This window comes from Protopterus annectens, chromosome 3.part0, assembly GCF_019279795.1.
Source record: "Protopterus annectens isolate FY-2018-M chromosome 3.part0, PAN1.0, whole genome shotgun sequence".
NCBI classification, from domain to species: Eukaryota; Metazoa; Chordata; order Ceratodontiformes; family Protopteridae; genus Protopterus; species Protopterus annectens.
Genome location: NC_056731.1, coordinates 747,252,329 through 747,266,249, shown reverse-complemented (window position 1 = coordinate 747,266,249; position 13,921 = coordinate 747,252,329). Strand labels below are relative to the sequence as shown.

At 37.3% G+C, this 13,921-nt stretch overlaps 1 protein-coding gene across 1 annotated transcript; it reads left to right on the top strand.

Annotated features, from left to right (window-relative positions):
* The first annotated feature begins 2,731 nt into the window (after nucleotides 1–2,731).
* LOC122796535 (C-C motif chemokine 4-like) lies at nucleotides 2,732–13,542 on the top strand. The gene is made up of 3 exons (XM_044065095.1): nucleotides 2,732–3,030; nucleotides 11,450–11,570; nucleotides 12,991–13,542. The coding sequence occupies exons 1-3, from the start codon at nucleotides 2,958–2,960 to the stop codon at nucleotides 13,109–13,111; spliced, it is 315 nt and encodes a 104-aa protein (XP_043921030.1). The 5' UTR covers nucleotides 2,732–2,957; the 3' UTR covers nucleotides 13,112–13,542.
* The last annotated feature ends 379 nt before the right edge of the window (nucleotides 13,543–13,921 follow it).

Below are 13,921 nucleotides of genomic sequence, written 5' to 3'. Positions count from 1 at the left end.
GGAAATTGCCAACCTGCTAGCCGACAGATCTGGCAATAACTTCACCCCCATGTCCCCACCAGACATAGCCCAAAGCATTCCTGATGCCAGTCCTCTACCAAGTATCTCCAAAGAGCAGGTCATACAACCACTCACCAAGACCAAAAGCATGGCCTATATGGGACTAGATAACATCCAAGACAGCTTACTTAACAATCTAAAGCCAAGACCAAGCAGAACCATTCAGCATTCTCTTTAACCATAGCTTGAGAACTGGCTTTATCTCAGCAGAGTGGAGAACAGCAACAGTAATCCCCTTGCAAAAAGGGGGTCCATCAACTGACCCTGAGAACTATCAACTCATAATCCTAACCAGCCTTATCTGTAAGGCCATGGTTAAAAATCATTATGGATCTTATCCACAAGGACAGAGGTGACCCAACCCAGTTTGGGTTCGTCAAAGGTAGAACTTGTTTATTAAACCTAGTGGACTTCTTTGAGAATGTCACCAAAGCCCTGGTTGAGGGTAAAACAAGTACATACCACCTATCTTGATTTAGCCAAGGTCTTTAACACAATCACCCATTCAGGTATCCTAGACAAACTCTCCCAGCTGGGGATTAACCCATACTTTACTAGATGGGTAGCAAACTGGTTCACCAACAGAATGCACACTGTCAAAGCTGGGGAGCCCACCTCCACCAGTAGACCAGTTACCAGTGGGGCACCACAAGGAACTCTAATATTTGAAATTTATTTCTCTGAAGTCCAGGTGAAGATAGATGGCCTGTGGCTTACCAAGTCTGCAGATGACTGTAAACTGGACGCAATCATAGAGTTCCCCAACAATGTTAACATATTACAGAAAGGGCTGACACAGACAAATGATTGGTGCCAAACTCATGGACTAAAACTTAACACAAAAAAATGCCTCATTATCCCTTTGGCAAAGAAGTAGCCCCAGCTAATTCTGATATAGCTAGCACCCCTCTAAGCTCAAACTCAGTGGTGCAAGACTTGAGAACACAGGTCAATAGCAATCTAAACTTCGATCACCATGTGTCCATAATGGTAAGAAAAGCATTCTACATTGTGCATCTCATGAATAAGGGTATCACTTCCAAGACCAGGGAGGTCAAAGCTCTGCTGTACTTGATCCTTATCAGACTACTAATTGAGTACAATGCTCCCTTCTGTATGTACCCCACCTGACTCCTTCAGCAACTGGAAAAACCATAGAGGTTTCTAACCAAGCGAATCCAGGGCCTCCAAAACATGACATACATGAAAAGACTGAAAGCCCTGTCAGTGTACTCTGTATCATACAGGCTACTGAGAGGCAACTTGTGCCTGGCCTACAGAGCAGTCTCAGGCCTTGCACTAATGGAAAAGCTGCACATCCACAAATCAAATGGGACAAGAACAACTCACTCCAGGGATCTCAACCTAGCCTGTGACATTAACAGAACATGCTGGAGAGACAGATATATCTCCCAGTAATTGCCACTCTTCTGGAATAAGCTCCTACTCCATGTGAAGCAGAGGTCCTCAATGACCCTATTCATGCACAATGTTGACAACTGGTTGGATGACTGTAAATTCATCCCAAAGGTGACACCTATATCCCTCATGGACAGAGGCAGTCGGTGCTGATCACAGAATCACTCTGCTAACAATGACCATCTAACTATGGTCAATAAGGCCACTCGGGTTATTACATGGCTAGGCTTGTAAGGCCCTAGGGCCATTAGCCTAATAACCTCCTATGAACCTAGGAAGCCACATAACATGGCTGGTGAATAAATTAGGAAGGCTTAGCAAAGGTGCTTTGGTGGCTGCATTGTAAATCACTTTCTAGCCATTAAGACAGATTTATTCATAGTAATTGTAGATAGCACTACACAAGTCCTAAATGGAACTTTGTCTTCTTGCTGAGGTTAGAAGGTTATGCAACAGGTGAAATGTGAAAAGGTGGAAAAGAAGATGGAACAAGATTTTCCATGAGTGCAAGACTGGTCTAACACATAATAACTTAAATGTAATATTCAGTAATTTAAAGCAAACAACCTAGATGAATAGAAAACCAAGAAAGCAGTGCATGAGATGTGGCAATAACAAGTGACAAAAATGAAGAGACATCAAGATAAAAGGCTGTTAGAGTAAGAGAATGCACAGAATGAGACATTATCAGTACAAAAAATGTTATTATAACTCTGTTGTCTGTCTTCTGAGCAGTCTGTACCCTGTCTTTTGAGCAGTCTGTACCCTGTCTTTGTTTTACAGTGATGAGCATTCCAGAAATCCAGATACAGTCTTATCAGCTGGCAGTATAAAGATAGTAATCCTTCTGTACCAGAAACTATATAAAGCGGGAATTGTGGAGCTTAACATGTATGATCCTTACAAAAAGAAGTCAAAAATGGGATATGATTGAAATATTGAAGTAACATAAGGGGATAAATAGATTTAAATGACATAAGGCAAATCAATCTTAATGTTACAACTTTGTTGCCTTATTATTGATACCAGGTTTCTTTGGCAAATGTATCATAAGTTAATAGAAAATAAAAAAGTCCACCAGAGTACACTGTCAGAAAATCCTGCCCCAATATTTCAGCTGTTATCATTTTTTCAGCTGAATCGTGCTTTGTTTTCTACATATCCTGAGCTCATAAAGTTCCTCTTTTCTTACTTATAATTATACTTCTTACTTACTTACTTGTTGTTATTAAGAAAGTTCATGACTTCTGGGACAATCCAAATTGTTGAGTCATACTGCTGTCATTGGAATACAAAGATATATTCTTAAATTTAAGTTGTTCCATGTAAGATATAGGAGAAAAGGGGAATTTCTATCCACCTCCACAGACACGCATGCGTCCACAGAGGGAAGCTAAGCATCTAATACCATATAAATATGAACATCTGACATATCAGATCCATACTTCAAAGACAAGCAACTTTGATTTACATTCAACATGACTATAATTCAGCTCACTTCTATAGCCATACTGCTGGTTGCATTCTATTCTCAAACTCTGTCTGCGCCTGGTAAGTATTATTTATTTTATAGTCTTAGTTTCTGATTTAACTGGATTTGTATTCTTCTACTTATCATTATATTAGTTTATCTATGTTCGTTTAACAGTCCTGGAGGTCATTTTAGTGTAGCATTACTTGTTTGGGTGAAACTGTCTTGGGTTAATTTTAACATGTTGGTGTTGCACTACCTGTGAGAGTGAGCCAGTCCTGGGATAATTTTAAACTGCAGGTGTGGCATGACCTCTAGAGGTAAAACCGCCCTGAGGTAATTTTAATATAAATTTTAATATTAAGCACTGCCTATGTGGGTGAAACAGTCCTAAGGTAATTTTAATATGCAGGTTTGGCACTGTCTGCCTGGGTAATTTTAATATGCAGTTGTGGCAATGCCTATGACGGTGATTTTAATATACAGGTGTAACATCTGAGTACACACCAACTATTTCTGGTGAGATTGAAATTTTGGTATATGACAGCACTAGTCATGTTGCCTTACATACTGAAGGTCAAACACATACCAAAATTTTTATTTATTATCCTACCGACTATTGATTTTCTAATGTTGACATTACCAACAGTGATGCATTTAGGCAGATAACGAGTGTGAATGTAATAGTCTGCTATGTCAACTCATACATCAAAATAAACAAGCTTACGTACCCTATGTAAGATGAAATTAATAGGTGAAAAGATGCTTTTTTCATATTGTTTCAGTTGTTGGTGCTGGTGATTCAAGTTTAAGAATTTTCAAAGTCTACATTGTATTATAAATTTGAAGAAGTGACTGCCAGACAAACTAAGAAAATGTTTTATATATATACACACACACACACACACACACACACACACACACACACACACACACATAGCGCTAGAAAGAGACAGAGTGAATTTCTTGACATCCATGTCTCAAACACATAATAATGTAGTTACAATCGCAGACATAATCATAATCCTTTGCTTTGTTAAGGCACTTAAATGTACATCATTTATGGATTAGCTAATTAACAGTGAAAAGCGTACATATGTTTGTGTGTAAATAAAACTTGGAAGAGGAAAAATAAGCTGTTATTATCTAAGCCCAATTACTTGCTTAAATTGGCTTAAATGCCTGTGTCAAAAGGTTTAATATAGCACAACCACATTAAACATCTGGACCAGCCAAAAAACTTAGGTGAAAACTTTCGTTGTGTTGAATGCAATTACAAAATGACAGAAAAATAAGGACATTTTACTACATGCACTTAATTTAAAGATGTTTGATTAAAGCAGTTTCTGCAAATATAAATACAGAAAATTCAGTGTCCTCTGTGAAAGTAAAATCAAAACTAGAGTGCTAGAGTGTTTATTATGTTGATACAGGAGCTGGAAAATGTCAGGGTTACCTCAATAAGGGTCACATAGTATGCAATGAATGATCCTAATTTTAGTTAAATTATATATTGTACCCACGTCATGGAGAATTGCAGCTAGATACTTCAGAATTTTAGTCCAACCTGCTGTGCACCTGCCCCCTCCCAGAATTGCCTCACTTGTTGTGTGATGTATATACCCAAATAATGTGGCAACATGCAGCACACTGGAAACATTTAACTAGTCAGCTAGCATGCATCCCTGCTGGTACTTTCACATGCTTTGCTGGCTTTGTCATACTACTCTTATCGTGTGATATGTGTTTGTCTGAAGACTTGATACTTTGCACTTCTGAGCTGTTCAGAATGTTATGCCATCACATACTAAACTGTATCCCATGGCGTACATGTTTTATGCCTGGGTATACATCTGTCTGCCCCATGATAGTGCAGAAACATAGGAAGCAAAATCCCATGGAAAATGAAACCATTAATATTAAAATACCCAGGATACATCAGCTGATAAGTGGCAGTTGGTCCATCCTTGGTATTTTAATAACTGGCGGTTGGTCCATCCTGGGCAATATGATCATACAAGCAAAGCAGAACTCACTGTAATTCCTTACACTCTGCTATGTGCGTGTTTCACCTTTACACTTTTGACGGCTGAATCACAGTCCTCTCACCTATGGAAAGAGCGCATGATCTACAGAAGGCATTTGCTTACTGAAGGAAAATGCACATATTAAGTAAAATACAGTTTGAAATTTCACAAATAATGTTGAAAATTCCAGCTTCATTAATTTACTCTTAAGATAATGTAGCACGATGTACCTATATATACACTTCTTATAAATCATGTATAGTTTACTTATGTATAAAGCCTGTTCCCTACCAAAACTGTAGAGATCCATTGAAATTACATGATCTGTTTCCTTAAGAACAGCTGTGGTGTTACTAGTGGATTACTGAATATCTGGTTGGGAGGAATTTGCATATTGCAATGAGCCTACCTAGGATTCTGTTTTATTTATTCATTAGCATAGGCTTGTAGTAAGCAATTTCCATTTTGTACTCACAAGCTCTCAATGCTACCACCCTTTGGACACCTATCACTAAATAATGGACACGTCTCTCAAAATGCTACACCCCAGCAATTAACAAATGTAAGTAACATTTTCAGCTGTTTTCCCTAAAACTATCAAAGATTGTTATTAGATTGAAGGCCTTCGTTTACACAGTAGTAGATACACTGTAACTTGAAAAAAGACATTGATTTGATGTTAAAAACATGTACTCAGCAGAGTACAGAGTACGCCTGGCTGCACCCTTGCATTAGCATTCTTATCTATGTAGTACCACCTACTTTTAGATCCATTAGGCAAATAGTTCTTTAAAATAAAAGAAGACGCCCTATCTTAGGGACATTTAATTAAGAAAGCTTTGCTATTGTACTGAAACATTTGATTGAAATCAGAACAAACTTGTTAGATAACATTATACTGGAGTGGCTGCCCCTTGGTAAGGGCCTTATTGATAAGTTAAAGGTAAGAATGTGGAAGAGTGGCTCAGGTAAATGCATATGTGTGAGAAAGTAAGTAATGATACCTCAGCTTTTCAGTGACAGAGAGTCACTCCCAGCTCTTAACAGTGATATTCCATATTTGGGTACCAAAGTAACCTGAAAATATATTACCTGTAGTTTAATTGTATTGGATATAGACTAGATGTGGGGCTGTGAACAGAATGACCGTGCTATGCTCAAGGGCTGACTTAAGAATCCATTTTATGCATATAGACCTGCCTTTAGCACAGAAGAGGTTGTCAATACTATAGGTTAGCTGGAGAAAAAGATAGCTTTTTCTGCATTTTGCCACTATAACCCAACAAAAAAAGAGCACATTCAGAGTCCTGACGATTTAAATCACTGGACACTCTCAGGAAGAGAAATCTCTTATTGATCAGAAATGGAGTGAAGGAGACTTATATGAGTTCTAAGTATCATAAACTTGTATTTATTGACATGTACTGTGCTCCTCTTTAAATGACTGATATGTGAGTTTCAGGTCAAGTCCTACAGTGAATTTCAGATAAGCAACAGAGTAATGAACTCCAAATCAGATGTGATCAAATACTCTAGGCTTAACAAGGTAGGCAATATAAGTAAATTGGATGAAGACAAATGGCTCAGTTTTTAACCTTGATGAAAACACCAGAATAGAATTAAAAAAAAAAAAAGATTTGCCAACTAACTCCATGAAAGAGCACATGTTGAAGTGGCCACATAATCACACCAAAGTTGAAAAGTGGAGGATGTATTTTTCTAGTTCATTCAGAATTTGGGTATGTCAAAGGCCGTTGTCAGTTCTTTGAAAAGGATGCCTGTTAGCTGGCCACGGCCCATGTCTTTGCAGGTGTTACTGAAAAGTGGCATAAAGGTATAATGTACCTTGAAGAAAAGCTTTTGCAAAAGAGACAATAGGAGCATATGGAAATGACATCACAAATAATACATCAAAGGATAACTGAGGGAACAGGGGTCATTATTTTCATAATGAAAATGATGCCCCCCCCCCTTGTGAATATGAGTAACAGCTTCAGATTTCCCAATTTCCTTGAAAGAAACAAAGATTAAACGAGTTAAACTAAAAATGCACTCGATGGTGCATAAATAAAAGTGCTAGAGGCCTTCAGGAGTTTTGAGTAGAATCCATCTCTCTGTTCCTAGTCAGCTAAGACTTGAAAGTTAGCAGAGAAAGTTGGTAATATCAGTGAATGAGACGTCCTTCCCTACCCCATAATAACCAGAGTAAAGAATTTAAAAGGAGAAGGTGTTGATTGTTGTCTGAGAAGGAGGATGACAGAGGAAGATGTTGGACTGGATAATGTGGTATATAACACACTAGACAAGATGGATGTATCAATGCCTACGCAGTCTTTTACTTTGCCTCTATTGCTTACAATGAAGCAGTTTATTTTCCTACAAAATGACGTAATGTTAATTAGAAATGCTAGATATATATCTTCTTTTAAAGAAAAATGTTTTAATTTCCTTAGCCTTGGATTTACTCAGTTCTTGGAAATGGTTATTCAGACATCATGTGATCAGATGTTGTGTTCAGCATATTTACATTTTAAGCATTGGGTGCCACTGTAAATAATACAGAAAAGAGATACATTTTGTGTATGGGTGTGTATGTGCATTTGGGTCATTAATGCCAAATACACATCAGCCACAAAGGTTCCTATTTAGTAACATAAGATTCCATGGTATCTGTTAATGTCAAACATAAAGCTTTCCGGCATGTGGCGTGTCATCCACAAAAGCTGTTATACAGCAAGCACAAAATTGCAATACCATTCATTAGGAAACTTCTAAAGTAAAATAAATCTTCAGCATCAGTGAGTTGGTACTGCAGCTCCTAGCAAGAGGGCTCTTATATACTGCTGAAGAAAACACAGAACTTTTCTGAAGCTTCACAAGTAGCTACTAGGCAGGCAGTCCAAGAGATTAATTAGGAGCCTGGCCCAAATTCCCAATTGCACCAAAGCGTGTTCTGACTGAGTGACAGATTAGGCAGATGAAGGCTGAGAGAATCAAACCCTGTACCTTAGGCAGTAGTTTATTAACAGTTTATAGCCTTAGTCCTCCATGCTAACTGAAAAACTTACCTTTAAATGTCACCTCTAGCAAGATATTTTCTTCATAATATATTTTTTGCATCCACAATTAGAAGAGAACAGGATGCAGTAGTCAAAGTTGTCACAGTTCATAAAGATGTCTAACTTTTTTCCAACTATGCAAACAGACATAAACAGACATGCACACGTGTATGTTTGTCTAGCCTTCTTACTGTTGCAGAAACTGTATTGCAAATGTCTAGAAACTCAGCATACTATATACTCACTTCTGCTTTCTGCTGTCAACTGTTTATCCTGTTCTCTGCATATTAATGTTGTGACAAGGAGCTTTTTCCTTGCGTTGTACAGTATGTACTGCTCTTCTATCATTCCATTTCCACAGTTATAAATTTATAATGGGACTGTCAGCAGAAACAACATATTTTGTAGTTGTTTTTTTTTTTTGCATCATAGCTGCCCATCTGTAGTAAATAAACCTTTACTGCTGTATTTGCTACCCAACTCAACTTTTTGCTGTTGCATATAGTTATAAAAATAGCATATATGTGATACTGACAGCTACATTCATAAGGTTGCAACACAGTGCCACTTACATATTGGTTTGTGGGCTAAGCTACAGTAAAAATAATCAAAATAGAATTCTTTGAATCTACACGTGGAAGTGTGCTTCCTTTGCATGTGTGTGTTTATATATTTGTATGTGTGTGTTTGTATATACGATTAGCTAATGAAAGAGTGAACGCTCAAAAGCAAATAGAAAAAATTATCAATCTTTTTAGACTGAATATAAAATCAGGAAAGAAATAGTATTTGCACAGGGGCAAACCCACTCATATCCCTGCTAATTATATATATATATATATATATATATATATATATATATATATATATATATATATATATCAACTCTGAAATTACATAATACATTCGCTCTTAACAATTAAACCTGTGCGTGTGTGTGTGTGTGTGTGTGTGTGTGTGTGTGTGTGTGTGTGTGTGTGTGTGTGTGTGTGTGTGTGTGTGTGTGTGTGTGTGTGTGTGTGTGTGTTTACATATTTAATAAACACACACATATAAATTTAGCAGAGATCTGCGTGTGTGCACATGTATGCTTTTGTTGTTCTGGGCGCAAACAAATTGATCACTTAAAGTTGGAGTCTCCTGAATACTAGAAACATCTGTACTCACCCACACATAACAATATGAGGAAGGCTGCTATGGCCCACTTAGGCCAAATGCAATTGGAACTGTTCTTAAAAGACATCTTTTCGCATCCTTTTATTTCACAGTGACTAGTGAAAGAGAAAGACGTCTGCTAGCTAAAAGTGCTGTTCTTCCTCCTGTGAGAGCATGGCCTCTCCATTCAAACACACACATTCCTCACCGATACCATCTGTCTCCAGATTCTCTCCATTAAAGTCATCAGATTTACTACTGCTACAGATAATCAGGACCATCAGTGTAATTTCAGCCAGAGCAAAATGGCTCCCTTCTCTCTGCCTGCCTAACCTACAGGATTCAACATCAAAAATGAATTAGGTTATTTTATTTGTTATACCCTTTTGTATTATTTCAATGCTGGTATACATATTCACTAGGTTAACGGAAGGTTTAAAATTGTCCAGGTGATTACAGACAGATATAGCTGTTTAGTAAGAGGATAACAGAGTAACAATACCAGACTGTCCTTACTGTCTACATGCTGCAAACCTGCACTGATTTCAGAACAGAATACCATTCTAAAGGAAGCCGTGGACATATCCTCTAGCCATCAAAACCACTGAGCATGTCACCATCTTTTTTAGTGAAACAATGCTGGCTGCAGGTTCAGTATCCTCTACAGGAAAACAGTTCTGTGGAACATAATTCACTGGGCTCATTTCAGCTCCTCAAGTCTTTGCTGCATATTTCCTACCTTCATGGCCATGACTGCCTGATTCATTGTTTCTCTGCATATATATATATATATATATATATATATATATATATATATATATATATACATGTATGTATGTGTGTGTGTGTGTGTGTGTGTGTGTGTGTGTGTGTGTAAGCTTGATTTGTAGTAATAATATACAGCGATTCATAGGTTATGGGTGTGAACTCTCCCACACACATTACTGGAGACATCTTCCTGTAAAAAAGAATGCTTTCTTTACTATTAATTGTTTTCATCATGAAAAACGTATATCAGTGATACATACATGTTTAAATTGTATGTATACCTAGGTAAGTAGTTTGTTGTGCCACTGGAGCAAGAAAGCTGCATTTAAGGCTTTGTTCTACAGTATCATAGTGGAATCATACATGACCATCTCTTTTACCAGATGATTTTGATAGGTACTGAGTATGAAAAGCTTTGCAGTGATACCATTTCTTTGAATTACTAAACTGGCCACCAGGAACTGGTAATAAGTATTATTAAATGGAAGAGTGTCAAAAATGAGAAAGGGCTGCAAAGCTCTGTACTTAGCATTATGTATTATTAATACAAATCCAGTCTTTATGTTTCTGTCCTCTTGCTTCATTCATTCATTCATTCATTCATTCATTTTTGTTGTTTTATTATGTAAGGGAAACAGAACCACGGCCACGTCTTCTATTTTAGGTCCTAAACCATGCCACTGCCCTTTCCATAGCCTATTTGAGTCTCCTTTCCATGTTTCTAGGCCCAAATGCTGTTGCTCCTGTCTTATTACATGTAGATGTCTGTGCACTCACACTCAGTTTCATCATCCCACAGTTCACTCATGCGCAGTTCCATCATCCCACAGAACATTGTTGGCACTAAGCTAGGCTCACACCCTGCCCCAAACCATTCCAAGCCCTGAAGAATGCTCCAGGCCATGACAGTCACTATGTATTTAAGCCATCATAACCAGTATCAGATATGGAACTTACTATGAACACACATTGTCCTTCTATGCATTGATGTTCCGTTGTTTGACTCTCTGTTAACTATTTTCTTCTTCCTACATGTTGCTTAACTGGTTTCCTCAAGGCTTTTCAGTGCTAGTTTTATATCCCATAACATACCAAAATTTCCCTCTTATATACTCAAGAAAAAGGAGTTGGAATACATATTCAAATCTTACAGAATTTGCAGAAAGGTGGAGAACCACTGAAGCTGAATATTAATAGTAGAAAGTAACAACGAAGTAGCGAGATGAAGCTGAAATTAATAAATATATACATTAAAAGTCTTAGGAAATGTGTGTGTGTGTGTGTGTGTGTGTGTGTGTGTGTGTGTGTGTGTGTGTGTGTGTGTGTGTGTGTGTGTGTGTGTGTGTATGTGTGGCATGCGTTTGTATCTGTGAGTAGTGACTGTGTGTGGGGGGGGTAGTGTAGTGTAAAAATATATCTGTGTATAAGTATAGATTACTGTTAATTATTATTGTTAAAGCTCTTCATCTAACACTATTTTATTGTTTTAGCTGCTATAAATTCTAACCCAGCATCTCACTGCTGCTTCACGTATGATAAGAAACAAATTCCAAGGAACCTCGTAATTGATTATTTTCAAACAAGCAGAAGATGTACCCTGAAGGCAGTTATGTAAGTATTATAGTTATTATTCACAGTTTTCTTGGTTTAACTGTAGGCAGTCAGACAGAATTTCTAAGTGCAAAACCCTTACACTGTTTCTTCTGTAACATTGTAAGCAGTAAGGCAGTAAAGTCATCCCTGTAAGGCATATAATGTTGTATGAGAATGTAAAATGTTTGCATAATGCACACTCTGCTTATATAATGCACAGCTTGTTATTTACTTATGGTTCCATACTGCAAACCCTGCTCCATGATTGCTCCATTGTTCAGTAGCTTGATACACTGGTTACTCTCAATGAATGTTAAGATCAATCATTTCAGTCAAGAGAGGACAGTACAATAAACCTCAGATCAGCAAATGATAATTTAAAGAAAATGCGGTAAATGCTTCCTTGCAATAATTGATTGGTATGATGTAAAGGCATGGTAAATTCAAACTATATTTTGTAGCTCCTGATGAAACTGGATGGTAAAAACAGGTGTTGTTATGTGACCAAACACTACATAATACAGAACTGAGCAAAGGTGTGTCAAGTCTGTATCAGGAGTTATCCAGTCATTGTCCATAGGTTTAGTAATATTCTTACTGGCAGCTGTTGCATATGTATTCCTTAATGATGTTTACACTGCAGAATTCCCCCAAAAGTAGTAGGTATTCATGTTAATTAAAATTCCTACAGTTGACAATGCAACAGCATGAAGTATACACTACATTTTCACTGGCAGTGATTAGAATGGAACCCTGGAAGATCAGGCCTATAATATGTGCCACTGGTTGTTAACCTCATGTTCATTCTTCTGTTGCAAGAAAGAAAGTTAGGAAATGCAGAATCAAAACAGCATTAGTCTAAGAAGATGCTGAAACAGAACTTCAGATGCACATGCTAAAGATGTTTTTGAGTATGTCCTCTACACAGCCAACGTCCAGCACAAACATGTCCCCTATTCATCTTAAAGAATTAATTGTTTTAGAAAAATTTGCTTTTCTGCAGCTTTTCAGTTCGCAAACCAGTTATAGTTTGTTAACTCAGTGACTTCTCTTGCACAGGTCTTACATATTTAACACAAATCTATGTGATTCAGAACTGCACAACAGTGCTTACCACCTAATTGTTAAGCTCTTATTTCATTATTTATGTTGCAGGATAATTAGCCTCATTGCTTTAAAGTCAGCCATTTCCATCCTAAAGAAAAACACAATAGTTTACAAATGGTATTGATTTTAATGAGCTATTTTATAATCAAAATTATATAGTTCAGATTGTATATTGCTTTGTTACTTTGAATAAGCCTGTGATCTAATGATCAAACAGCCAGTTTTCCACAGAATGCTTTTCAGTTTGTAAGAATGCTTAAATTGCAGAAGTGCAATTCAATGTGTTTATAGAACCAGAGTTATAATGTGCTTCCTTTTTTTTTCTCAACAGACTTGTTACAAAGAAGGGTGCAAAGATTTGTGTTGATCCACAGAAAACATGGGTACAGACTTATATGAAAGTCCTGACTCAAATTAAAGCTCAAGGACAGAAAAGCAGAAACATATTTTAAAAAACATCCTATGAAAGAGAGTCTCATATTGTGTGGCTTCATGTAATGTTATTGTAATTAAATATTAATGTCATTATACTTATTTATTTTTGTACAATGTCTAGATTTAAGCACCATAATCAAAACTGACTGATTGTTAAAATGTATTATAGTAAGTTTGTATGAAATATGTACAGCCCTACTCTGTTTCCATTTATATCCAAATGGGTATTGCAGTGTTTTTATCCAGTTATATTTAAATGTGTTGTTTGTCCAAAGACAATTTCTCAGTGTTTGTACTCTAAAAGTGAACAAAATGTAAAAAAAAAAAAAAAAATCCACGTAAACTATTCTGATAGGCATCTAGAGTGAGTGTAGCATCTAAGGATTCAATGTAGATAGTGTGTGTGTGTGTGTGTGTGTGTGTGTGTGTGTGTGTGTGTGTGTGTGTGTGTGTGTGTGTGTGTGTGTGTGTGTGTGTGTGTGTGTGTCTAATTAAACAATTAAATAAACACACTGCTGTCTGCACTGCTTTAATCCATTTGGTCCATTCATTCAGTTGAGGGTGAGAGACAGTCATCCACAGGTTAGACAATACTCCTATGATCAATTTGTTCCTGAATGGGGTGTCTCTTCTACTCATTCTTTTCCCTGTTGTGAGAACTGGGTGGTAAGGAGTGGGCAAGCAGCTCCTGTGAGGTACCCTGTGCCTCATCTAGTGAGTAGGTTTTCCCCTTGTAGCAGCTCTCCCAGCTCCACTAGTAATGTCTGTCACAGTGCCTCTCCACACTGTTTCGACCATGTGCTAATGCCTATGTGCTAATGCACATA